The 25643-nt window shown below is 43.0% G+C and overlaps 1 protein-coding gene across 4 annotated transcripts in view; it reads right to left on the bottom strand.

Annotated features, from left to right (window-relative positions):
• FKBP15 (FKBP prolyl isomerase 15) overlaps window positions 1-25643 on the bottom strand; it is a 191840-nt gene that overhangs the window by 26581 nt on the left and 139616 nt on the right. For all 4 annotated transcript variants that reach the window (XM_029612643.1, XM_029612642.1, XM_029612644.1 and 1 more), the window contains 6 exons: window positions 25377-25548; window positions 13051-13187; window positions 12113-12268; window positions 4978-5130; window positions 971-1063; window positions 686-811 (listed from right to left, as the gene is read on the bottom strand). In XM_029612643.1, the coding sequence (XP_029468503.1) occupies window positions 686-811; window positions 971-1063; window positions 4978-5130; window positions 12113-12268; window positions 13051-13187; window positions 25377-25548 (837 nt within the window). The remainder of the gene's footprint in view (window positions 1-685; window positions 812-970; window positions 1064-4977; window positions 5131-12112; window positions 12269-13050; window positions 13188-25376; window positions 25549-25643) is intronic.

Here is a 25643-nt window from a genome sequence, read left to right on the forward strand (position 1 = left end):
CATTTCTAGTGAAAGGAGAAGACATCTGGTGTAAATTTGAAAAATACTAAACAAGCCTACCTAGCAAGGCTAGGAGGAACAAACAAGAAAAGCCCAGCTAGAAATTGCATATTTTGGAGTACAAAAAGATGCAGAAAAGTAGGCAAAAATGGCTGATGCCTAAAATTGCAGAGGCAGCATTCTAGCAAAGTGATCTCCTCCCTCAGAGGAAAACGAGACTGAAGAGCAACAGGTCCTGAAGTATGTGGGAAAGCCCACCATGCTCAAAAGTTTCCTAGAAAGCTCTGGCAGATTCCTCTAACCTGTCGTGCAACCCACTGGTATGGCTCATTTTATCTGCTCGTCAAAGAAAGTAAGAGTGGAACTAATTAGGCCACACATAACTAGAATGTGTATAAACAGAGCTGCTGTGAAACAAAATGTTCAATACCCATACAATGAATTCAAAGCCTGTGACTTGAGAGTAGCTGATATCCTTGTTAAGCTTGACATAAATCATGTGCTGTAAAGAAACTTGTATAAACCAAATTATACCAGTATGAGTGGTACAAGTCACTCATGTACAGGGTCTGTTTGGTCACACAGCTACATACCCAAGAGAAACACTTCTGGTTATTCTGACGTACGGCTCATTTTATCTGCCTGATAGACAGGGAAGCCAAAAAAGGCCCTTGGGCCTGCTCACCTCCTCAGTGGTGTCTGGAGCCTGAGTCTTTCCTTGTTTTGCTAAAGGTATTGTCTTCTTCAGCTCCTGAATGCGCTCCTCATAATTCTCCTTCAAAGCCACAATCTGAGACTGCAGTGCTGAGCACTGGGGAGAGATAGCAAAGAGCCCCAGCACAGGGGGATGTCAGAGACTACAGTACTGGGAGAGCTCAGCTTGGTGGCAGAGCGATTGGGACTCACGAGGTCGAGGGATTCAGAAGCAGTTTAGTTTTTACACAGAGCACTGAGGGATAAGCAGCTTTACCTTTTCTTTAAGGGGCTCCAGTTGCTCCGTCTGCTCCTGAAAGGAAGCCAGTTTCCAATTCTCAGCATCTCTGGACTGTTTTATTGCCAACAGCTTGAAGAAAGGAAACACATTAACCTCTATTAGCCAAAGTGTTAAATGTTGGTGCTTCAAGGCTACAAGGAAACAGACTATTTTGCTCAAAAGGTTGATAATGAGAAGTGATGCCTGATAGGCAGGTATACACTGGCACTTGTGCCCTGTCTGAAGCCGTTTCACTCCATCCTTTAACCCAGGTAGGGCACTCACTGCAAATACTGTGGCCAATGGGAATTACTGCTGTTAGGTAAAGACTTGGTCTGTTAAGTGTTAATTTTCATTTTTTCCTACTTAGTGCCATCAGCAATCTTTGCTGCCTCCCATCCTCCCTAGCAGCCAGAAACCCTAGAGCAGGAGGTGTGACTCCTCCTCCCCATTCCCCAGCCTCAGTTTCACTGATTGACTCCTAGGGGCTGTGGTGCCAGTCTCTCTTTTGGTGTTTTGTAAAGGATTGTATCAGTAATGATCTTGCAGAAATGGATATTAGCTTGGAGAATCTGCAGAAATTGATGACACTGGCTACTCACAGTTATCAGAAGTGAGAGAAGGACCAGAAACTGTTTTATTTTACAATCACCACCCAACTATCTCTTCAGCTGACTCCTGTTTTTCCTCTAATAAATCTGTACCAGCAGATGAATCACTCCCCTACAGTTAATAAACAACTGTTACTTAAGGGAAGGCATTATGCCCCAAGTATTAAAAAGGCAATGATCAATTCTTTAAAAAAACAAAAACAAAAAACCAACCCCACCCAAATCCGGACCCTCCAAAACTGAAAATTTCCTTTTTTGAAAATTAGAGAAATGTTAGTGCAACTACAAACTCTTCTGGATGAGTAAGGTTTACTGGATCCTTTCCAATCACGATGAGGAGATGTCATGGTACTAAAATGGTCTCGATTGCTATCATGGATAATTTACGTATTGAGTTTGATAAAGGAATGGACTCAATATTGATATTGCTAGACCCGAGCATAGCATTTGTTAGGTCAGTCATATAATAATGATTATGTCAGCTCTCAACCTGTCTGCACAACTTCTGCAGGTTCAATACACTGCCACATAGAGGGGTCCTTATTCAAAAGCATTTAAGCTGACTAATTCATAGGTTAGCCGCCTAGTTGAATATTTGGGCACATATCTGGCTAAATATTAGCCGGCTAATAAGTTAGATGGCTAGAACTTAGCCGGATAAGTTAGGGGCCTTCTGGGGCGTATCTTTCAGGAGTTGAGTTAGCCAGTTTAAGTTACCAGATGATTTAGCTGGTTAAGTCTGGTTGGGCCAAAAAGCTGTACTAAAGTTAGCAGCTATATGTAATAGTGCGGCTGCACTATTGAATATACCTCCAAAGTTAGCTGGATAATTTTATCTGGCTAACTCTGCTATCCGGACTGTGTCTGAATATCGACCTCTTGGCTAACTTCATCTCTAATAATAAATGCAAGCTCCCTCTATTCTTGTAGTGCAACATTTATAATCCTTAACAGTTAGTTCAAACTTCAGCACCAAGGTCCAGTTTGAGTCAGAACTCAGGAGGTACAGGCAGGAGGGAGAGAATCTCCTGCTACAGTCTCCACTGTATGGCTCATAGCCCTCAAGAGCTGCTGGAACAATTGCTGTTCCAGCAATTCCTTTTTAAACCACTGAGGGTCAATCTGGATACTCAGGGATGTGGCTATATATCTGGGCTTCAGGTAAGATATACTGTAAATCCCTTTTGATTGCTCTGCTGCAGTTCGTTTGAGCCGGCCTGTAGCTCAAGGACAAAGTTCCAGCCTCCCAAACTAGCACTCTACTGGTTCAAAGTCAACCAGAGCTCAACACGGGCAGGCATAGAACATAAGAACATAAGAAAATGCCATTTTATAAATGAGGCTAATATAGCAGGGGTGGCCAACTCCAGTCCTCAAGAGCCATAAATGGGCCTAATTTTCAGGATATCCATAATGAATATGCAAGACATAGATTTGCATACAATGGAGGTAACACATTCTAAACTTATCATACACATTCATAATCAATAACCTAAAAAACCGACCTGTTGTGGCTCTTCAGGAAAGAGCTGGCCACCCCTGCAATATAGCAGTGGTTCTCAGTCCAGTCTTTGGGACACAAATAGCCAGTTAGGTTTCCAGGATATCCACAATGAATATGCATGAGATACATTTGCATACAATGGAGACAATGCATGCAAATCTTTCTCATGCATATTCATTATGGATGTCCTGAAAACCTGACTTGCTAGATGTGACCCAAGGAATGGGTTGAGAGCCCCTGCAATATAATATTTTACTGAGTATTAAGGAGTGCTGACCATTTAGTTTACAGCTTATTTTTTTGATAAAGGAATTTTTTATTGAACTGAGAATTGTGAAACATGAGTCACAATTGCAAAGATGAATCCTTATGATGTATTTGAATGCATTTTCTTCTGTCAGATCTAACTGCCAAATAAATGTAGTATAAGAGGTACTTTGTTCCCTTACCACTTATATTTTTCTTGTTTATCTCTAGGGAGAACTTTGGCACTTTTAGATCAACCCTACCATTTTCCCTCACCCAGGGTGCTGGGATTGGTCAAACTCTGCCTATAAAATCTGGCTGAGCATGTGTAGTAGTGGCTGTTTTTGGGAGTGAGTAATAAATATTTCAGTGGACCCTAGCAGGCCCCACAGCTTGCACAATAGTGTAATAAGGAGTTTATTTTTTTACTAGTGCCCTCTTGAGTCTAGGAGGAACTGGTCCTGGAAGAGAAGAGGCGAGTGTTTTGCGAGAGGGAGAGATTTCTTTTGGCCTACTCCAACTCAAGAGGGAAGTCACCCTGGTTATAGAGCTGTTCTGCCCTATTACTAGTCTAAGGGAATTGCAGTTGCCCAGCGGAGAGGATTCTTTCCATTTTTTGTTGGGAAGAAACTTTTACTACCAACTTCCTGCCACCCAAAGGAGCAGCACTTTTTAACTTTCCTGTTACCAGAGACGGGGACACTGACTCAATGGATGGAGTGAGAAGGACAAGCACTTGGATTTTTGTTTTCATTGTATCAAGAGAGTTGAAATGTTTTTTGTAATTTGGACTTTGATCAATTTTCCTGAGTTGCAGTAAATATTTATTTTTAAACACCACTCCCAGTGTCCAACTTGGTTCTTTCAAGTCTACTGAAGCATCTATTGAGACACCAAAGAGTGAGTACATTTATGAGAGTGACTCAGGAGAACATGAGAGACTATATAAGGGTCCCCACACCTCTATGAGACAAGGGCCCAGGAGGCTTATCCTCCTCTCTGCCAGAAGAAGCCCAGCACCCCAAAAACTGTGTAGATGAAGGGAAGAATCTGAGGTCCATAAGTGGCTCCAGGGACTGCTGTGTGCCCCTGCATTCTGGAAGAACCCCGAAGAAGGGGTTACAGTAGTTATAAACTGTAGTTTACAAGACACTAAACAAGAATTCACATAAGAAAGGGTAAAAGAATGGCCAAAGAAAAGGCATAAGAACAAAAAAACAGATAGAGACATGGGTTTGGCAGGATTCCCTGAGCCCAACCAGCTGAAAAGGAAAACAGGCAGTACTGGTCAGGTAAGGCAGAAAAAGTGAGAGGAAAAAAGGGTAAAGGGGCAGGAGCGTGGACGAGACAGATGGATATTCTGTGGTGAAGTTTATTATAATTTTTACCCATCTCACTACCTTCCCACTTCAGTGACATACCAGCTGCTGCTGAGAACCAGCAACTACAGAGATATGTCACAGGAAAGTTTTTCATAGATTTTCGGAATATAAATGCCACAGCTCCCCCAGTGCTTCTCTCAAGTCCTAATAAATTATTTTGCTTAACTCAAATTTCTTGCTATCAAACTCTTGTTCTTGTCAGTATACCAGAGGATAAGTACTGATTTTTTATGTGCTTTGGTATGAAGTTCCCTGGTTTACCTTCTCCTCTAGCTGGGCAAGTCTGTGCTGCAGATCTTCCCTCTGCTTGCACACCTCCTGGTACTGCTGCGAATGCTGCTCTCTGGCAGAAGAAAGCAATCTGTCACATTTCGCCTGCCACTGAGACTCCAGTTCCGTCTGGACAAGTGACATCTGAGTAAGATGGAAACCAAGATCAGATAAATTACTAATCTGCAAAGTAAGCTCTCAGGGACATCAACCTATTCTAAGTCCGAGTGAGAAAACTTATAAAACCTCATCCCATTATTGTAAGATCTTATGGACACACACTCATTCTAAGGGGAGAGTAAGAAAACATAGCTAGGCCCATCACAGAAGAGCTGTTTAGTGCACTTGATGACACTGTATTTCTGTGACTGTGCAAGAAACTTTAGTTTCTAATGTCTGCACAAACAGGCTGGGCAGGATCAGAGCTTTACCATCACAGACCACAAAAAAGAGAAATGATGGTTAAAAACCCCTTTCCCTGCATGTACACTTAACTTGCGCTAGCTAACACAAACTGTCTTGTTATATAGTACAAAGTGCTGCTCACATTTAAATAAGGATGTCAACTGTCGAAAAATTGTCCGGATTTTAACTCTCTACTCAAGCATAGTAATGTTGTTGGCATCCCCATCTCCTCATCTAGACTGAAGGAGCTGTAGTTTAGCTCCACAGCCAACGGTGGTGCTACACAACAACCAGAAAGTTGCCTGCACATGCATACACCCTCTCTCTGTTGCAGTCTTTGATTTTTCAGCAGCTGGCATCTATCCTTCCTCCTATGGACCAACAAGAAAAGGCTCAGAGGGCTCTTTAGGTACTGTAACTCCCGCCAGCAGACCAACAAGGAAAGGTCCCACAGGGCCACTGGCACCTCCCCTTCCATCTGCTGCTCAATAGGTGGGGGTTGCCAGCACTTCGCCTCCCAACCGCATTGCAACAAGCAAAGGCCACAAGCACCACCCCTCCTGCCCATGCCACAACAGGCCTGAGGGGACCGTGGGTATGCTGAAGCAAAGGCTCAATGTGAGAACCTATGTGGGTGTATGTGTGGGGGAGAGCATGTATGCGCGTGTATGTGTGAGGAAGACAGAGGGAACCAGCGAGTGCGAAAGCCTGGGTGTGTGCATATGTGTATTGAGGAAAAGAGACAGCCCTTGAATATGAGGGAGCCTATGTTCATGTGAGGGAGAGAGAGCGGGCCAGTAAGAGACTGCATGAGTGTGTGCGCACATGTGGGAGAGACAAGAACCAGTGAATGTGAGAGCATCTACATGCGTGTGCATGTAAGAAAGAGACAGAAAGAGCCAGTTAGTGTGAGAGCGCCTGTGTGTGTGCGGGAGATAGCGAGTGAGTGTTTGAAAACCTGAGTGTGTGAGAGAGCCAGTGAGTGAGAGACTCAAGAGTGTGTGAGAGGAACAGACAGAGCCAGTGATTGGGAAAGCGAGTGAGCATGTGTGCCTAAGAGGGAGAAAGAGACCAGTGAATGTGAGCACCTGCCTGCATGAGGGACAAAGCGTGCCAGTGAGTGCGAGAACGCCTGCATGCATGACAAACAACGAGTATTTGAAAACCTGCGGGCATGTGAATAAGGGAGAAAGCCAGTGAGTGTGAAGAAGAGAGAGAAAATGAGCAAGAGAGCCTGCGTGAATATATGAAGGAGAGAGCAGAGTGTGACACAGCATGCATGTGTGAGAGACTGAGGCAGTGAATGTGTGTGAACTTGTATGCGTTTGTGTGAGGGAGAAAGGGAGCTAGTGAATATGAGACATCCTGCGTGTGTGTGTGGTTCTATGTGTAAGAGCCTGAATGTGCAAACGCGCTATATGGTTGGATCTGAACTTCAGCCAGAAGTATGATAGCAGCGGTATCAGCACACAGACTTGTGTTATTGGTCAGTGGCCCAGTTTGCAGCTCGATAATCTTCCTTTTAAAGGGAAGGTGTTTGTTTGTGAAGACCTGGAATTGCTAATGAAGCATTTTGGGGAGTTGAAGCGAAACAAATTGCCAGAGGATAAGACGACAAGCAGGAAGACTTTCCAGGCTCACGCCCATTTCCAGTATGAGAGACTGATTCGTTCCAACAAAGGTACTTCAACATCCTTGCAGAAGCAGGGCTATGGAAGGCAGAACTCCTTTTTGGACTCCAGAAGACCATCCAGGGGTAGCTCCAGTTAGGGTACTGGAGGTGTTAAATCCTCCCAAAGGAACCAGGATGGTACAAACTCTCTCAGGTCTAAGCTATTTTGACTCAATTTGACGAGGAGTAGACCAGGATCACCTTGGACCAATAGGTTCTGTAGGTGGTAAGAGACTGCTACGCCTTGGAATTCTCTCACCCCATCAGAGAAGCCTTCATGGTGTCACACTGCATGTCCTGCAGCAAGCAAGAGGTGGTTCAGGAGACATTATGCCATCTGCTGCAGTTAGGTGTGATCGTTCTGGTGCTGGCAAGGGAGCAGAGTTGAGGGAGGTACTTGATTTACTTCATGGTTCCCAAGAAGGGGGGGGACTTTTTGGCCCATCCTTGACCTGCAAAAAGTCAAGGGGGAGCTGCAAGTTTTCCGGTTTTGTATAGCAATGTTGTGAACGGTGATAGCTGCAGTCCGTTCAAGGAGAGTTTGTGGCCTCACTGGACTAGAAGGTGGCTTACTTGCATAGGTGCATGATCAGAAGAAATTTCTTCAGCTGGGCCAGTATTTTCGAGCTCTTCCCTTCGGATAAGTGACTGCTCCACAGACTTTCATGAAGGTGATGGTTGGGGTGGCTGTGGCACTCTGGAAGGAAGGGGTTTTAGCTTATCCGTATCTGATCAACTGGAAGAGGAACGTAGACAGTCTATTCGGAAAGTACTGGAGCCTAGCCAAGAGTCACCTGGTTCCAGCTCAAATTTGGGCTAGCTGGGGATGAGATTAGACACCTGACTGGGCAAGGTGTTTCTTACCTCTGAGAGGATTTTGAAGCTGCAGTCGCAGGTGAACCAACTGCTGTGGATGCTGGTGACCAGTGCCTGGGATTATCTACAGGTTCTGGGTTCCTTGGCATCTATGCTGGATTTGGTTTGGTGGGCCTTTGCCCATATGCGTCCTCTCCAGAGGGCAATTCTGACCCATTGGAACCCAATGTCTGAGGAGTTTCATCAGCCTTTTCCACTGCAGCGTGTTTCCAGATCCTGATGCTGTTGCGACAATTTGGAGAAGGGAGTGGATCTGAAGGTACTGAAGTGGTGACTGCAGATGCCAGCCTCAAAAGGTGGGGGGGTCTGTCTCAAGGGCTGTGGTTGCCAGAACTAGCATACTGGGTCTATCAATCGTTTGGATATGAGGGCAACGCGCAGGTGGGACTCCTTTCGCAGGTTCGAGGGCGATTGGTAACAGTGTTCTCGGACAATGCAACAACAGTAGCCTATATGAATCGGCATGGTGAGATGTTCTATCTTCCTATTGCTCAAATAAACTTGCTTTCTTACCTGGAACCGTGATGTACTGAATCAAAGTTTGTGTGTGGCTCTGTGTAGGGAATAAGCTCCTGGGTTTAAGCCCCCAGGTATAATCCCAGTAATTGTGTGTGTTTATATGAGATTAGCCCCCCAGGTCAGAGCCCCTGGGCAGGATATCAGTGTGCACGGTCTGAACCCGTAACACAAGACGAAGAGCCAAGCTGTGGCTCTGGAAACTTGGTAGTTGTTTGCCTGGGTGAAGCGATATCTGGAAGGGATTGTGGCATCTCCTGTGGCTGGAGTGGATAACGTACAGGCGGACTTTTTCAGACAGCAGTTGGATCCAGGAGAATGGGAGTTGTCAATGGAGGCTTTGGACCTCAGTCGAGCCAGGTGGGGCAGTCCCCAGCTGGATCTGAATACATCGCACAGCAATGCCAAAATGGCACAGTTCTTCAGTCGCAGAAGTGAGATAGGAGTCGAAGAGATAGACACTCTGGTTCTTGTGTGGTCAATAAGAATTTGACTGTACATGTTCCCTCCTGGACCACTCATAGGCAGATTGTAGAGGTACAGAGAGACTTCCAGGCAGGGTGCTTCTAGTAGAACCAGAGTGGCCATGCATCCGTGGTTTTCAGATCTCATTCATCTCACAGTGGACGGACCCATCCGATTGGCTCATCGGCCAGGTCTGCTCAGGCGAGGGCCTATTTTTTCAGATCAAGTGGATCACATTTGTTTCACGGTTTAGCTTTTCAGAGGTGTTTAAGATTAAGAGGTACCTGCGGTAGGTTGTAGCTACTTTCCTTCAGGTAAGGAGACTTTCCACATCGTTGGATGATGTCAGGGTGTGGAGATTGTTTGGGTCCTGGTGTAGGAGGACCTGGATCCTCTGCAGATAGATGGTCAGCACATCTTGGCCTTTTTACAACAGGCCAAGATGTGCTGACCTAGAATTTGCTTCGGTTACAGGTAACAGGCTTGGGTTCCTTTCGGGAGAAGCTGCGAGAAAAACCTTTAGCTTCTCATCCGGATGTCATGTGTTTGCTCATGAGGGCCAAGCATTTGTGGCTGCCTATACAAAGGACGTACACCTCATGGAATCTTAGCTTGGTCTTGCAAGGGCTGTGTAGTTCTTCATTTTAAGCCTTGGTTTAGGGTAATGTAGAAGGATCTTACCTTGAAAATGGGGTTTCTGGTGGCGATTTGCTCGGCCAGAAGGATTTTAGATCTTCAGGCCTTGTCCTGCTGAAAGCCATTTCTGAAATTGTAGGAGGATGCCATTTCTTTGCGAACAGTGCCCTCATTTTTGCCACAGGTCTTTTTTTCATGTCACATCAACCAGACAGCAGAACTACCGGTCTTTCCAGATTTTGTCAGTGGAGAGAGTGCATGCACAGGAACTTCGCTTTTTGGATGTGCGGCGGCCCCTCATGCATTAATTTAAGGTCACTAACAGTTTCCGACATTCAGTTCATCTAATTGTCTTGTTTGGAGGTGCAGGCAAAGGAGCTAAGGTGTCAAAAACCACTATGGCTTGGTGGTTAAAGGAGTCTTTATTTCAATCTATATTTGTAAAGTTTGGAATGTTCCGCAGGGATTACAAGCTCATTCTACTGGAGTGCAAGCAGCCTCTTGGGCAGAGTGTCAGTTGGTGTCGCCAAAGGAGATCTGTAGAGCAGCGACATGGTCTTCCCTTCACTCTTTCACCAGGCATTACCGCTTAGATGTGCGGATGCCAGAGGAGACGAGCTTTGGGAAGCGTGTTCTACAAGCGGGTCTTTCGGGTTCCCATCCAGTATAGGGGAGCTTGGGTACAATCCCACTTGTCTGGACTGATCTGGGGTATAAACAGGAAAAGAAAAATTGGTTCTTACCTTCTAGTTTTCGTTCCTGGAATACCACAGATCAATCCAGAAACCCGCCCCTGGATTCTGAAAGACTGTTATGGTACGATAGGTGTCTGCACACTGTATTTCTGTATATAGTTGGATCTTGTGGAATTAAAGGTTTTCGGTTCCTTGGTTAGAAATGAGGACTCCAACCCTGGTCTCCAAGTTTGCCCTAGTGCGCAGGAAGTTGTTAGTGGAAGTTGGGAATCTGCTTGGGTATAGATCTTTTGGCTTGGGTATAGATCAATACTGAGGGATTGCAGGTGGTGCACTCTTATGTAGCAGTGCCTGAAAAGTTTTTATTCTCTGCCTCCATCTGCTGGTAGGGATGCAAAACCCATTTGTCTGGACTGATCTGTGGTATTCCAGGTACGAAAAGTAGCAGGTAAGAACCAATTTTCCTTTATTAATTATTAGATTTTATTCTATTATTCAGCTTTTGAAATATGTCCATTATTGAAATTTTTATGAAATATTGAAATATGGTTTTACTATTATGATGTTTTGTATTTCTTGGTTTTATTGTATGTTTTGTCAGTAATGGTAATGTTAGTTTTCTAGTCTTGCATTGTATGCAGAATCTAGCTAGTTACAGTTCCCAACTGCATATTTCTATTTATACTTTATGGTGACTTTTTTCCATATTTGGTGAGGGTCTGTGTGTTTTACATGCTGACCAAGGTGAGGTATTCTACTAGCATGTAGTTTCTATAGCAGCCTGGCTTCTTTTTTTTCCTAATAGGTGTATTTGAGATTTAGAGCCTGTCTTTTCTTGGGCAGAGCTTTTACTGTTTGATTGCAGGCAGTTAGTACTATTTTGCTTTGGGAGGTTTACTACATTCTAATTGTAATTCAGTTTACTCATGACTTTCCGGTGGCCAAGCTCAAATCCAACATGCTATACTATACGGGTTCCAGTGTCTTTTTGCAGGATTTTCTGTTCAGTACCACACATGTTTTAGATCATATTTTTACCTTAGAAAATGGTACTTTGAATATTCTTTTCCATTTTAAATTTATTATACCTGCATAATTTTTGTCTGTCATCTTTATCTTACTATGAGACTGATCACAGGCTCAAGGGATAAGCAATATTAATGGGACAAAATAGATTTAAGGAGTTATTAGAAAGTTTGTGTAACCTGATAAATGACAAGTATTTGTGATACTTCTTCAAATCAAATGCATGTTTCCTAATGGTGGGGGTAGCCATTGTTAAATTGTTTTCCTGACTGTTCTAATGAATTATTATTGGTATTTTTATATTTAGGATCATTTGGTTGTACCATGCTTTGTGCAAAGTTTTCTAGTAATAAGGCAAGTAATAAAATTAAAAAAATAGTTGTGTGAAAGGTCAAAGGTGAAAATTTTACTCCACGCATCCAAGTCTTGACATTTGCACAAGTGAAAGTTGTCAATTCTACCTTCAAAATTTCCTTAAAAAATGAGCTCCTGTCTGTGGAAGTTCATCCATTAATGTACCAGCTAAGGAAGCGACCCACATCCCTCTCTGAGCTTCAGAGAGAACATTTTGCCTCCTCCACAACTCAGTGGGTGGCCTGCTAAGTAACTCGTAACACAGTAAAGATATAATTATTACCTCTGGTTGGATTCTGACATGGTTCAGAAAGACTCCCGCTTTACCTGTTCAGTGGCAGGGAGGTCCTGTGGAGGCTCAGCACTCCCACTCCATCTTCACCTGTTCAGCAGTGGCCTGGTCTGCAGAGGTTCAAGCTCTTTCCCCTTACCCATTTGACAATAGCCTAGGTTGGGAAGGTTTGGATAGGCTTACTCTCACCTGTTCAGCAGTAGCCTGGTCCGTGGAGGTCCGGGCCTTTATAAGGACCTGTCTAAGTTTGTCCAGCTCTGCCTGATATGACTTGCGAATCTCTTCCATTTCCTCCTCTGCCTGCTGCCGCTCCAGATGAGATTTCTTTTTCCGCTCAGCAAGGTTCTGTATTAAAGTGCAGCATCTTACAGTTTTTACCAGATAAATGTACCCTTGATAGATGAATTAAGTTGTATTTTGCTCTTTACCAGTCCTGTTGACCATTGCTTTAGAGACAAAGATATAAGACCAGTGTACAGTGTGCTGATCATGAATCACATGGCTATGACAACCCTGACCCAAAGAGCTGATATACAAGCAAAGAGGATAAGCAACTTGTTCAAAGCCATTCAGTTGGGTGGAGAAGGCAGCTGAGCTGGTCTCACGTTTACACTATACTACCATCATAGGATAAGGCGACTTGATTATCCCAGTCAAACCATAAACAATGGACAGTATTATTAACTAGTTAATATGAAGGTCAGAGCAACTTCCTCTTACCTCAGTATAAAGCCTTCAGCTCTTATTGTATCCCTTGCACAAGGGAAAGCAGCTCTGGTCAAGACCTTACACTGAGTGGAAACAATTAGTATATCAGCAACTACACTAAAGAGAATGAATCTCTTGATATCCACTGAAAGACTGAGAAATAAATGAGATTAATATAAAGTTTGGAAAACTATTCTCTGCGCAGTTAATGAACATTGTATTGATCTTACACCACTTAGATGATTGATGAGAAAGAATGGCAAGTCGTGCAAGAATCAAGTGCCATAATTTATCAATAATCGCTGACAGGTGGTGGGAAGTGTGTACTTGTCTCTGTAGCAGCTGTACTCTAGAGCACTGTGAATCTCACCCATGACAGACAACTGGTAATGGGAGGACTCTCTCTGCCACTTATTTACCTTTTCCAGACCATGCTTCTCTGCTATTAAGTCTGCCAGTTCTTCCTCCAGCGATGTGACTTTCAGCTCCAGCTGTCTTCGGCTCTGCTTTTCTGTTTTGAGGTGAGACTGAGCATGCTCAGATGTCTCTTGGAGGTCTGAGAATAGACACCAGATATGTGGTTACTGAACTGTCAAAAATCTGGTAATCTCAGATGCACTCAATCAGCTGTGGCCTGAGGGTAGCTGATGCATGAAATTCCTTATAGCTGCCCCATGGCATGAACTTTTGAAAAGGGACCTCAGTGTGTGCTTAGTGAGTGCAGACGTCTGGGAACAGCATTTACTGAGCATGAAGGAAAACAATCTTTTTCATTTCATTTATTCAGAATTTGTGGATCACCTAACTCTAAAAGGCCTAGGCGATATACAAGATAACATTCATAAAACAGTTACAACATCATAAAATGGCAAACAAAATAGCAAACAAATCATAAAATAATAAAATCAAATTAAAACTTCATAAAACAAGAACAGTATTGGGAACAATAAATAGTTAAAATATAGAAAGACTAAATAAATGACATCTAAAATAAGCTAACTTAAAAAGAAAGGTTTTCAATTAATTTTCTAAAGGTCTTAAGAGAATCACACTGCCTGATGTCTATTGGAAATGAATTCCAGAGGGTTGGTCCTGCCACTGAAAATGAACATTCACGAGTGATGTGGAGACGAGCTGCTTTTGGAGATGGAATTTCTAGAAGGCCTTGCTGAGAGGAATGTAATAGTCAAGTAGGTTGGTAGAATTTGCCCAGTGGCAAGAGTGGTCGTTGAGAAGTTTAAAAATTAGCATGCCTAATTTGTATTTAATACGCTCTTCAATGGGGAGCCAATGGAGATCTATTAAAGTAGCAGTGATATGATCCTGGCACCTCAGGCCTGTTAGGATGTGGGCAGCTGAGTTCAGAAGTACCTGAAGGGGGTGAATGGTGGTTTTAGGTAGGCCTATGTATAAGCTATTACAGTAATCAAGAATGGAAAAGATAAACGCTTGAAGCACTGTGCAGAACTCAGGAGGATGTAGCAATTTTTTTAAGGCCAGATAGAAGTCGTGTGAGATGACTTGTTTAATGTGTGGATGGAAGGAGAGGGAATTATCAAGCAGAACACCTAAACCTTTGATTTGAGATTGAAGTGGAAAATGCTGACCATTAAAAGGGATAGACTTTTCATGAATGGTAGTATAGGGACTGTGTATGATAATGAACTCTGTTTTGGTCATGTTAAGAGACAATTTGTTATGCTTTAGCCAGTTGATAATGGTAGAGACACAAATTTGTAGATGCTCAGTGTCTTGCCATGAAGAGTGTAGACAAATCGCAAACTGAATATCAGCAGCATATAATTTGTATCAATTTGTAAGAGAAGAATGTATCTTGCAGATAGGTGCAAGATATATTTTGAAAAGACAAGCAGAGGCAGAAAACCCTGTGGAACCCCAGTTTTAATGGGGGAAGGAGAGGAGAGAATGTTCCAATATTTTAAGAACGATCAGAGAGATACAATTTGAACTGCTTTAGAACTATATCCGAGACTGCATTCTTGAAGACGAAAAAGTAGAATATTATTGGTCAATGGTATTGAAAGCAGAAGATATGTTTAAAGAGACAAGAAGGAATTGATGGCCAGAGTCAATGCCCTGCCTCAAAGTATCCGTGTGAGATAAAAGAAAGAGTTCCGTATTAATAAAAAGTGTCTGAAACCATATTGATGAGGATCCAAGAGCTCATAGTTTTCAAGATGTTCTTAGAGTTGTTTTAAGGCAGCAGATTAGAGTATTTTTGAGAAAAAAAGAAGATTTGAAATGGGTCTATAATTGCCGGGCTCAGAAGGGTCAAGATTGTTCTTCTTGAGAAGAGGCCGAACCATGGCCTTTTTGAGCGAGGAGGGAATGACATCTTCACTGAAAGATAAATTGATCAATTTAGAGAAGATGGGAGCAAGAACATTTCTAGAGGCCTTAAAGAGGAAGGAAGGGCATTGTCTGGAGAGATAAAGTGGTATTGGAGTTCAGAATTAGCATTTCAACCTTGGTTGAAGAGTCATGTTCAAATTTAACCCAGGTGACTAAAATAAGGGATGTTGGATTTGTGTACCAATCACAAATCTCACCCCAATACCACTGTACTCCAATCACCCTAATCTATGTATCCACAATTCAAAACACAAATGGTTTAACCGGTCAACCTTATTATCTTACACTGCCAACGTCAAAGTTTCATATGTGGGCCCCTTATTCTCAGGGTCTGTAATCACTTCAGACTCTAAACTGGTGTAGGGTCACTTTTACTTTATTTTAACAAGTTCTCTCATTTTTTTATGTCCACTTTTCTATATCCATTTTTTTAAAAAGACCATTTTTTCACTGCATACTGGATTATTAGTGCCACCTCTACATTAAATCTTTAACACCAACTTTGGTTCAAACTAATATGTATACCAAACAAGCCAAAAACCTGAATACTCATCCATTAGTTTTCCCTTGTACCAACATGGGACTGAAGAGAAAGAGAAATTACATTTTTCAATCTTAAGATTGAAGGAGATCATAAAAGATTCAGCAAACAAGTTTTCCAGAGGAGAACTGGTGGAGAAGGGAGGGTTGGTAAGCCTTTTGGCAATGGCAAAAATAACTTTAGGATTATAACCTATTTCTCTGATTTTATGGGAAAAGTGATCTTTCACAGCTTGCTGATTAAGTGTTCGAAAAGTGTAAGCTGTGACCGAAAAGACTGGGCAGAATCAAAAGAGGGATGATTCCTCCAGCATTATCTGTTTCCTGAGATTCTTTCTGGCATTGCTAATTGGTAGCGTTCTCCACCAGGGGGGGAATTTGGATTTAAAATGAAATGCTTTAATGGGAGCCACTTCATTAATAACTGCTCCAAAAATGGAGTCCCATTGAAGTAAAGCCTCAGAGAAATTCTGGAATGAAAAAGAGTTGAGAAGTGGAGAGATTTTTAAAAGAAAGTCAAAGACATCAATAGAACCACGCCATAAAGTGCTGGTATATTCAGGAGAGGCTTTAATGGCCTGTGAAACAGAAGGATATTGAAAGTGAAGTTACTTATTTATTTTATTTATTTATTTGAGTCTTTTCTATACCGGCATTCGCGAAGGGAATCGCATCATGCCGGTTTACAAATAACAAGGAGTGAACAACAATAAAGTGATAAAAAACATTAACAAGTGCTAAAAGAAGGGAAAATTGCAGTTACAATAAAACAGGGACATATTTCAACTTGGAACAGAAGAAAAGGAGATAGTAATTTAACAGTGAAGAATAACTGGGAAAGCCTGCCAGTTTAAAAGGGATTGTACCATTGATGGGATTGTCAAAACTGTTGATTATCCTGAAGGGTGTTCTGAGTTAATTATATTGATTTTGGGTTTGATTGTTGTCTGGAAAGGCTTTCATAAATAACCAGGTCTTTAGTCTTTTTCTAAAAGTTGGAAGGCAGGGTTCCTGTCTCAGGTCTGGAGGGATGGAATTCCACAATGTAGGTCCTGCTGTAGAGAATGCCCTGTCTCTAAGAGTCGTGTGGTGAAAGGTTTTAGCAGGGGGAACCTGTAGTGAATCTCCGTAGGACTCTCGGATTGGTCTGGCGGAGGTATGTTTTTTAAATGGGATTTGGAGGTTAAGCGGAGAGAGTTGATGAAAAGCTTTGTAAATGGTGGTAATAGACTTATATAAGATTCTGTAATGAACTGGCAGCCAATGCAAGTCTTTGAGAATCGGAGTTATGTGTTCTCTTCTTCTTGTGTTTGTCAATATTCTTGCCGCAGTGTTCTGAACCATCTGAAGGGGTTTAGTGTGAGAAGCCGGTAGACCCAAAAGAATGGAATTGCAATAATCTAATTTAGAAAAGATTATTGATTGCAAGACTGTCCTGTAGTCGTGGGAGTGGAAAAGTGGTTTAATTCTTTTTAAGACATGCAGTTTATGAAAGCAGTCTTTAGTAGTTTGATTAACAAAAGATTTTAGATTTAGCCGATTATCAATGATGGCTCCTAAGTCTCTCACTTGTGATGTTTGAAAGCCGGTTGGTGGATTTGAGGCGAGGTTACTGTTTTCAGGCGAAATTATGAGAAGTTCGGTTTTAGAAGTATTCAAGATTAGATTTAGACTGGATAGGAGGTTGTCAATTTTTAGGAGGCAATCTTCCCAGACTTTTATGGTTCTTGTAAGGGATTCTTTGATAGGGATGATAATCTGAACGTCATCTGCGTATAGATAATATTTGAGGTTCAGATTAGTTAATAGTTGACATAAAGGGAGGAGGTAAATGTTAAAGAGCGTGGGAGAAAGGGAGGAGCCCTGAGGAACTCCTAGCGTGGAAGGATAAAACTGAGATTCTTTGTTATGTATTTTGACTTTATATCCTCTGTTTCCCAAGAATGATTTGAACCAGGCCAGTGCGGCGCCTGTTATTCCGATGTTCGCTAGTTGCTTTATGAGGAGTGCGTGGTTAACAGTATCAAAGGCGGCAGATAGGTCGAGGAGTATCAGCAGGTAGGCATGACCTTTGTCCAGGCCCATGATGATGTAATCTGTTAGTGATATGAGAAGTGATTCCGTGCTTAAAGATTTACGGAAGCCATATTGAGGTGGGAGTAATATATTGTGGTCTTCAAGGTATTCTGATAGTCTGGCGTTAACTAATTTTTCCATTACCTTAGCAATGAACGGGAGGTTGGAGATTGGGCGAAAGTTTGAGGGGTCTTTGGGATTTAAATTAGGTTTTTTTAAGAGGGGTTTGATGGAAGCAATTTTCAGGTCATCTGGATAGATTCCTTGTGTTAAGGAACAATTGATAATGTCAGTCAGGGCCTTAGAGATGGTATCTGGAATTAGTAGCAGTAGTTTGGAAGGGATATGGTCAAATGGGTGAGAGGAAGGTTTCATTCTTTTCAAAACTGAGATTGTCTCTGATGTTGCAATAGGATCGAAAGCTTGTATAGAAGAGCCTTTGCAAGGATGAAAGTATGTGCTGAATGGAGCTATGATGTTGGTTTTCAGCTGTACTTAGTTATATATATGTACTTAGTTATACTTAGTTATAATGTTGGTTTTCTAGTGGACAGCAGGATGTCAGTCCTCACCTGTGGGTGACATCAGATGGAGCCCGGCATGGAACTTTGATTACAAAGCTTCTAGAAGTTGTGAGCATGCCCTACTGGGCATATGTAGCCATAGCCACCTCCCTACCTCCCAGTCCATTATAAAACTAAAACTTTGAGAATTCAAATCCAAAGTGAGGCAGGAGGTTTTTATGTGACTGACATCCTGCTATCCATCAGAGAACCAATGTTACAGAAATAACTTCATTTTCTCAGAGGACAAGCAGGATGGCAATCTTCACATGGGGACCCACAAGCTACAAGCAGCCTTAAACAAAAGAGAAATACAAACAGTGCCAAAGGCAATACTGTTTTTGGGTGGCATCATGACAAGCTCACATTATTTGTTTTCCTTTTTTTTGTAGTAGTCTGAACCAAAATAAAGGTCCCTAGGAGGGAATGGAGGTGGATTCTACACTTCAAAGAGACTCCATAGCATAAACTGTCTAAAAATCAGTTTCACATCGGGAACCCCTATCAAAACAGGGGTGCTGTGTAAACTTGTGGAGAAAATCTGATTTTGCAGATTTGCTTCCAACATAGTCAAAGCTCCAGCTCTGTGAGTCTTGAAATGCCCCACCAGATCCAGGTACACCTGGGCGAGAGAAAAGGCACTAACCAAGAGAAATAGTTTTCTTTTTAACTTAGGTTAACACACTTAAAAATAGGCTATTTTAATATTACCCCAGGTTTACTGATGTCAAGAAGAAAACCTAAATAGACTATCTGGTGCTTTAGACCACAACAGATGGAAGGTTACAGATCACTTGAACCTGAAGAGTAACAGCAAATTGCCTTTATAGACTTATGCATGACATTAAGCAGTGACTAGAAACATGCAGACAACTAGGTAAAACTAGGACAAATCTTTGAAGAAGGTGGGAAAGGTATTAGAGTCTATAGCAGAAAGACCCTGTCTGCTGAAGTGACCATTAACAATTTTCATGACCTACCAGGTCAGATATTATGGTAACAAGAGTAAAGAGACTCAAAAAAGTTTCTAACCACTGGGTAAGCACCATGCTGAGATCTCATGACACAGTGGCAAGCTCAGCAATGAGCTTCGCCTGAAGCCCATTCCATAGAAAAGCATATAAGGCCGTAGGGACTCGGACTTATCTCCTACATGGTGGCAAAAAGACCAGTTTCACCAAGGTGAAATTTAACCACATTTGTTTTCCAACCAATATGGGAAAATGATGAAGGCAGTTAAGCAGATTTCATATGAAATAGGGGAAAGGAATCTAGGACCCATCCCACAAATCTTATGGCAAGACCTTGTCTTTCCATATCATGTACTTATCTCCTGAAATCCTTTCTGGATGCTAGAGGAATAGGAGAAACATTACCAGATTCTGGGGCTGCAGGGCTATGCCTCTGGTGCCTGGGCTAGGAGAATCCAAACCCAATGCTGGGACATAGTAGCAGCCCTTAAACCATACAGATCAATGTTTGGAAATTCCCCAACCTGAAGGGATCCCTGACAAACTTTCACCCAGGGAGCTTCCACTGAATCAGTATGAGGAATCTAGTTGCCTAGATTCTTCAGAATTTACAGAGGGTTTTGTAAACTGGGTAATTTGAAGAGAAACTTATCAAAACTCCAGACTCTAGTCCAGGGTAAGGATATGCTGTTACAGAACTTTCAGGAACTTCTCTGTTAAAGAGATGGAAACAGTACCAGAGAGATGTGTTGCACTTGTGGAATATCTGGACTTTGCCCCTGACCAGGAACCATAGAGGTACAGACCCAGGTCCAGTCTGACCATCAGTTCAGACTTCTCATCCAAGTAACATAAGGCTTTGAGCTCTACTGAAAAAATGGCCTTGTTCTTCAACATAGCCTCCACACCTAATGTGTTTGGTTGAGGAACAATTCGTTGGCCAAAAGAATCCTCAGAGTCTAGGTTAACACTTATTGTCCTTCACGCATGAGGACAAGGAAATTTCCTATGCCACCTTAAAACTTGGATGTGGAGCCCCCTATGCAAGCTTCTAAACAAAAGTTGGTTGCATCCATAGCAGGACAATTTGTATTAGACAACTTTGTTTTTGTGGCTGATTCATTCTAGAGTGTCTATCATGGCTGAGTGTTGTGGATGCTGCCCAAGGAAACTCCAGTATTTCAGGGGCCAGTATACTTCTGGACTATGATTATGCAGCTGAGAAAAACTGCATACTTTTGATACCATAAGGGCCTACTTCACCTGTCTTGAATGGATGTCAGGTGACGTATTTATGCTTTCCACAGCAAGCATTCAATATACAATCCTCTTAGGCGAAAGAAAGATCTTTCCAGTTTCTAAGTGAGTGGAGTTCTAGTAGAGGAATTCATATCCAACATTGTGTGCTGCCTTTGCCTCCCAGCAGCACCCCGGATGTTTTATAATGCCTGGTATGAGTTCCTGAGCAAACTAATGGTGCAGGTTTCCCACAATCAGATGGATGATTACTTGCAGGCACATCTCCAAGTAGTGCCACAGGAGTAAAGAACATCTGGATGTTAATACCAGGTTTCCTTATCTCTTTTCCTGAATGCACCATAGGATGCTGTCCCAAAAGGATGGATGGATGGAATCTCCGCTAAAGGTGATTCAGGTTGAAAGTAGCTACCCAGAAGTAACTCAAGACAAGGGAGTACAAAAACATCCTCTTTGAATAGAAGCAAGATGCATAGAGAGAACATCTCAAAGCTTTCCCATAGCAGGCATTACATAATGCTCTCACATCCAGGACAGGATTGAGCCATCAACTCCTTTGGGGGCTTGTGACGTATATGCAACTGGACCCCATCCCCATACCTGTAATATAAGCTGGTGAGACCTTACGGGCCTCTGATAGGGAAGAATTGGACATTCCCCAACAGTGAAAAGCTGCAAAAGCATTTCTTAGAGAGTGATTTAGATGAGTATTAAATAGGGATACTCTCCTCCTGATAACACATTTTAGATATTCTGGTTTCAGCTAAAACTCTCATCCTTCCTTTGACTTTGAGGTACTACAGTGGTGATACTGGGATCTGGGCAATGATCCCCTGGATCCAGTCAAAACTCTGGCTAGGCTGTGCTGTGGTTTTTGTACTCTCCATTCTTTGTCACAAGAACGAGAAACAAGTTGGAAATATCAAAGGAAGAACTTCTGCCCTCACCAAAGTGCCCTACCCCTGAACCCTTGGCTATGGATAGTACGGCTATAGTGGCAGTAGAGCAAGCAGGTGGTGACCTCAACACTAAGGAGATCACCAATACCTGGAACTAAAAATGCTAGAGTTCTAACATCTTACAATTCTGCTCTTCGGCTCTATATCAAGAGGCATGGAAAGGGTTACTGACAACTCTCTGGCTAATTGTAGGCTGTGCCACCATCAGGCACAGCCCTCGCTAATAACACTTTCACCTCAGAGCACTCAGGATAGTATAACTCCTGAGAGCTCCTCATCAACAGGGAATCCATATCACAAGCTGTCAGAGGATGTATCCTTTGGAGGCCTTCCCATTCCTTGAGGTGGTGGTGATCCATAGCTCTACTCCCTGGATAACCCCATCTGGTCTTGACAGTCCAATTACGAGAGGGCAAATCTCATGCATCTGTTTTAGGGACTTGACCTGAACATCTGCCTACATGCCCAAGTCTTGGCGTCCTGGTGGCTAATGTTTTCCGAGCCATATCGCACAGCAGCACTTTATGCCCATTGCTCATCAGAGCACAGAACCTATTTTTATTGGTGCCATGACAACCAGCATCAATGCTACAGCTGATTTCCCTCAGCGCAGCTGTGTCCTAGATACATGGCTCCTGTGCAGCGATACCAATGCCACTGTGTTTGTCGCAGCTATGGCTGACACAGATTCCGCTGGCGGTGCCCACTGACTTTGGCAGTGCTAGACAGTGCTGATTCTGTCAACGTCGCCCAGTGTCAATGCTGATTCTGCTGGCAACACTCCTACCCAAACTGCCCAGTGCCAATACCAATTCTGCTGGTGCGATTCTGATTGTGTCTGTGCCAATTCCTCTGATGCCAGCACAGATTCCCATTGGTGCACAGGCATCTGATGCCTTTGGGGCATGGCACCATCAGTGCACCAGCCACTGCTGATTGCTCCCATGCTTCAGCTCTCCAGTTCCTCCTCCAAGATTGCCCTGCCAGGCAGACTGGAGGTAGAAGGGGAGGCCATGTCATTCAGAGTATCAGAGACTGGTGCAATTCCCAGGATTGTGGGGAGGATGAACTTTCCTCTCCATGGGAATTCTCCATCAGGCGCCGATCTGGTCCCAAACCTGGTGCAAAGGTCAAGGGAGAATCGATTATATTGATGCACTGGAGGGGTCCTCCTGGATTCCTCAATGTTGAGGCCTCCATCAGTGCACATCGAGTGGACTAAATCTCCTGGAGCTCCTGTCTGGAACGCTGGCTAATAATAGTGGGGGACTCACAGGGAGGGGGCCACCAGAGACACCATGGTCTGTACCCAGGCAAGTTCTCGAATAACCCGGGGTCAGAGGCCTAGCCTGACCACACAGGGGCACTGAAAACTGCCGGCCCCTTGAGACAGACTAAAAGGCAAAAATACAAAAGCTGGGAAAATAATTCAACCATGCCATCAAAAGAAATAAAGGGAAACAAGAAAAGCTACCTAAATTACTAGAAGAAGAAAATAATTTAAGCAATATGTATCCTTTCTACATGTGTAGTAGAAAAGCAGCTTCTCCAGCTCCTAAAACTTTCACTGCAGTAGCTAAGAGAGAGAGCACATTGTTACTTTCAGGCTCTAAGGAAAAGATGAGAGTGAGGAGCCCTGATTGGGAGGCAGAGGTGGCTAGGACTGTACATGCCCAGTAGGGCATGCTCAAACCTTCTAGAAACTTTGAAGTCAAAGTTCTGTGCCAGGCTCTGATGTCATCCATATGTGAGGACTAGCATCCTATTTGTCATTGGAGACCTGGGGGCTGTTGTCCTGCATGCATGAAGCATGGTCTCTCTTTATTGCTATTATGTTGCTCTGCAGGCAGACAGCAGAGTCCTCCAACGTTGCTAATTTCCTTTATTTTTCAAGAAACTCAAACTAACTGCTCTCTAGAATTTAGTCTCACATCTCCTGGGGAAGTAGTGCCCTTGCTTCAGCATGGCAGGTTTTCCAGTGTGCTTCAACCTGGAAGAACACAGAGGTACAAATCCCCCCCAGAAGCTCCTGAGCCAGGACATGAATAGGTCCTGTCAGAAAGAATGTTCAACATGGGTTTAGTAAGTGCCCAAAGCAGTGAGGGAGGTCCATGAGACACAAGCAAGATTTCTTCAGCTATTACACACACACACACTGAACAGAGAATATGGAGCTCTACACCTAAAAGTTATGTATCCTATTTTATGTTCATGTCTGAAGACATTTATGAGGCAGTGGAAATGTCATGCAGACTCATCTCCTCAATCTTCAGAGTGGCTGGTACGTCAATCCTCTTCTGCTTATTTGAGTCTATTATCGGACAGAGGCTGACAGCCCACCCCTAGTCACAAAGCCCAGAAAAAAAAAAAGGAGAAAATTGTGGTATATCATCATCTAGTCTGCCCAACTCACTTCCTAGTGTGTAAAATGCCCTTTATTTGAAAATAGCCCGACTCTGGCCGAGTTTCGCTCTATGGTCTAGAGTGGCCTGATGATGTAGGTTCTTTAAGAATTAGTATAATCCAGGAATCCTGTAGCCTGGTTCTTAACCGATTCAGAGCCTACATGATCAGGTGGCATTCATATACTATACCTCTATGCTGCAGCACACCCATGTGTGCATTAACAGAATAAGACTGAACCTTGCTAATGGTAGAATACCTAAGGTAACCACATCTACCTGCTGGCACGTGATAAGCCCTGTTATAGTGCATTGCCCCTGAGGCAGCTCTAGACCACAGAGCGAAACTCGACCACAGTCGGGCTATTTTCAAATAAAGGGCATTTTACACACACCGATCTCCATTTCTTCTCTGCTATACAGCCAACTGGATCGGCTTCAGATTTGTTTTCTGGGTCCAACTCACTTCCTAGTTCATGCCATAATTCCCATTTGATTTCTTTTTCTTTACTTCTTCAAAAAATAAGGATCCCCTGTGCTTATCCCAGCAGGATTTTGCCTTCTCCACTTCCTTAGGGATACCATTCCATGCATTTACCATCCTCTCTGAAGAAATATTTTCTGATGCTACTCCTGAGGCTATTCTGTTAAGAATCTCCTAGAACATCCTTACAATAAAATACAGTATGTTTGCTTCTATATTAATATCTATCTATCTATCTATATATATATATATATATATATATATATATACATACATACATACACACACACACCCTTGAGATATTTGAATATCTGTAAGATATCCTCCTCCCCAAGTACACATACTTAGGTCTAAGTTTCATTTCACAGGGATTTGATTCAGACCCTGTCCTGTTTTAGTATCTCTTCTCTGGACTGCATTTACTCTGTCTTTATCCCTCTGGCATTTTGGCCTTCAGAATTAGACAAAAAAACTCAACGAGATGTCTCCTACCTATGTGAAGTTCCTTCATTAATGCATCAGGTGAAGAAACTCTCCACACCCCTCTCTGAGCGTAACAAAGAACACTATTACTCTTCCCCAGCTCAAACAGTAGGGCAGCTGTTAAGTAAATACTACCTCTGGATTCTGGCATAGTTCATAAAGACTTCTGCTTACATATTCAGGAGTGGCCTAGTCTGTAGATGCACAGCGCACTCTAGTCTCACCTGTTCAGTAGTGACCTGATCTGTAGACACTCAACATAACCCCTCCCCCCCAAATCCGGGTCTGTCTTGCTGCACTGCTTTGTTACTCTGAAATAATCAGATATGATCACGCCAAGATTACACTTGCTTGGTCCACAGTACCTAACCCCTCCCCTGCAAATCATGCACTGCTATCTTAGCTTCCTGAAAAACTGAACAGAGAAGGATGGAGAGGGAGAGAATCAGAGACTGAGAAAAGTAAACATTCAAAGAATAAATCTGAACAAATATAAAAAGGTTAAAAACAGTTATTTTCATTGGAACCATAGTTAGTAGGACTCAACTGGGCTATGATCATTATGGCTTGCAGAGCCAGCTTTGCCCACTCAGTTCAGCAACTGGATTTTCCATCTGCCAACCCTTTGGTGTCCTACCTAGAAGCTGAGCCTGTAGCTTGTTCAGCTGCAACCCATTCTTCTCTGCCTCCTGCAAGGCAGCTGTTAGCTGGCTCCTTAAATTCATCTCCTCCTTCTGGTGGGCTGAGAGTTCAAGCTGCAGACGGGAGACCTGGCCTGTTGCAGCTGTCAGCTCCTCTGCTACCTTGGCCTAAAGTGGAGAAAAAGGCCATACATGTATTAGGAAACTTTCTGAAACCAGAGGTTGTTAATGGTCTGAGGAGAAATGCAGAGCATACCAAATTG

This window comes from Rhinatrema bivittatum, chromosome 8 (assembly GCF_901001135.1).
Source record: "Rhinatrema bivittatum chromosome 8, aRhiBiv1.1, whole genome shotgun sequence".
NCBI lineage: Eukaryota > Metazoa > Chordata > Amphibia > Gymnophiona > Rhinatrematidae > Rhinatrema > Rhinatrema bivittatum.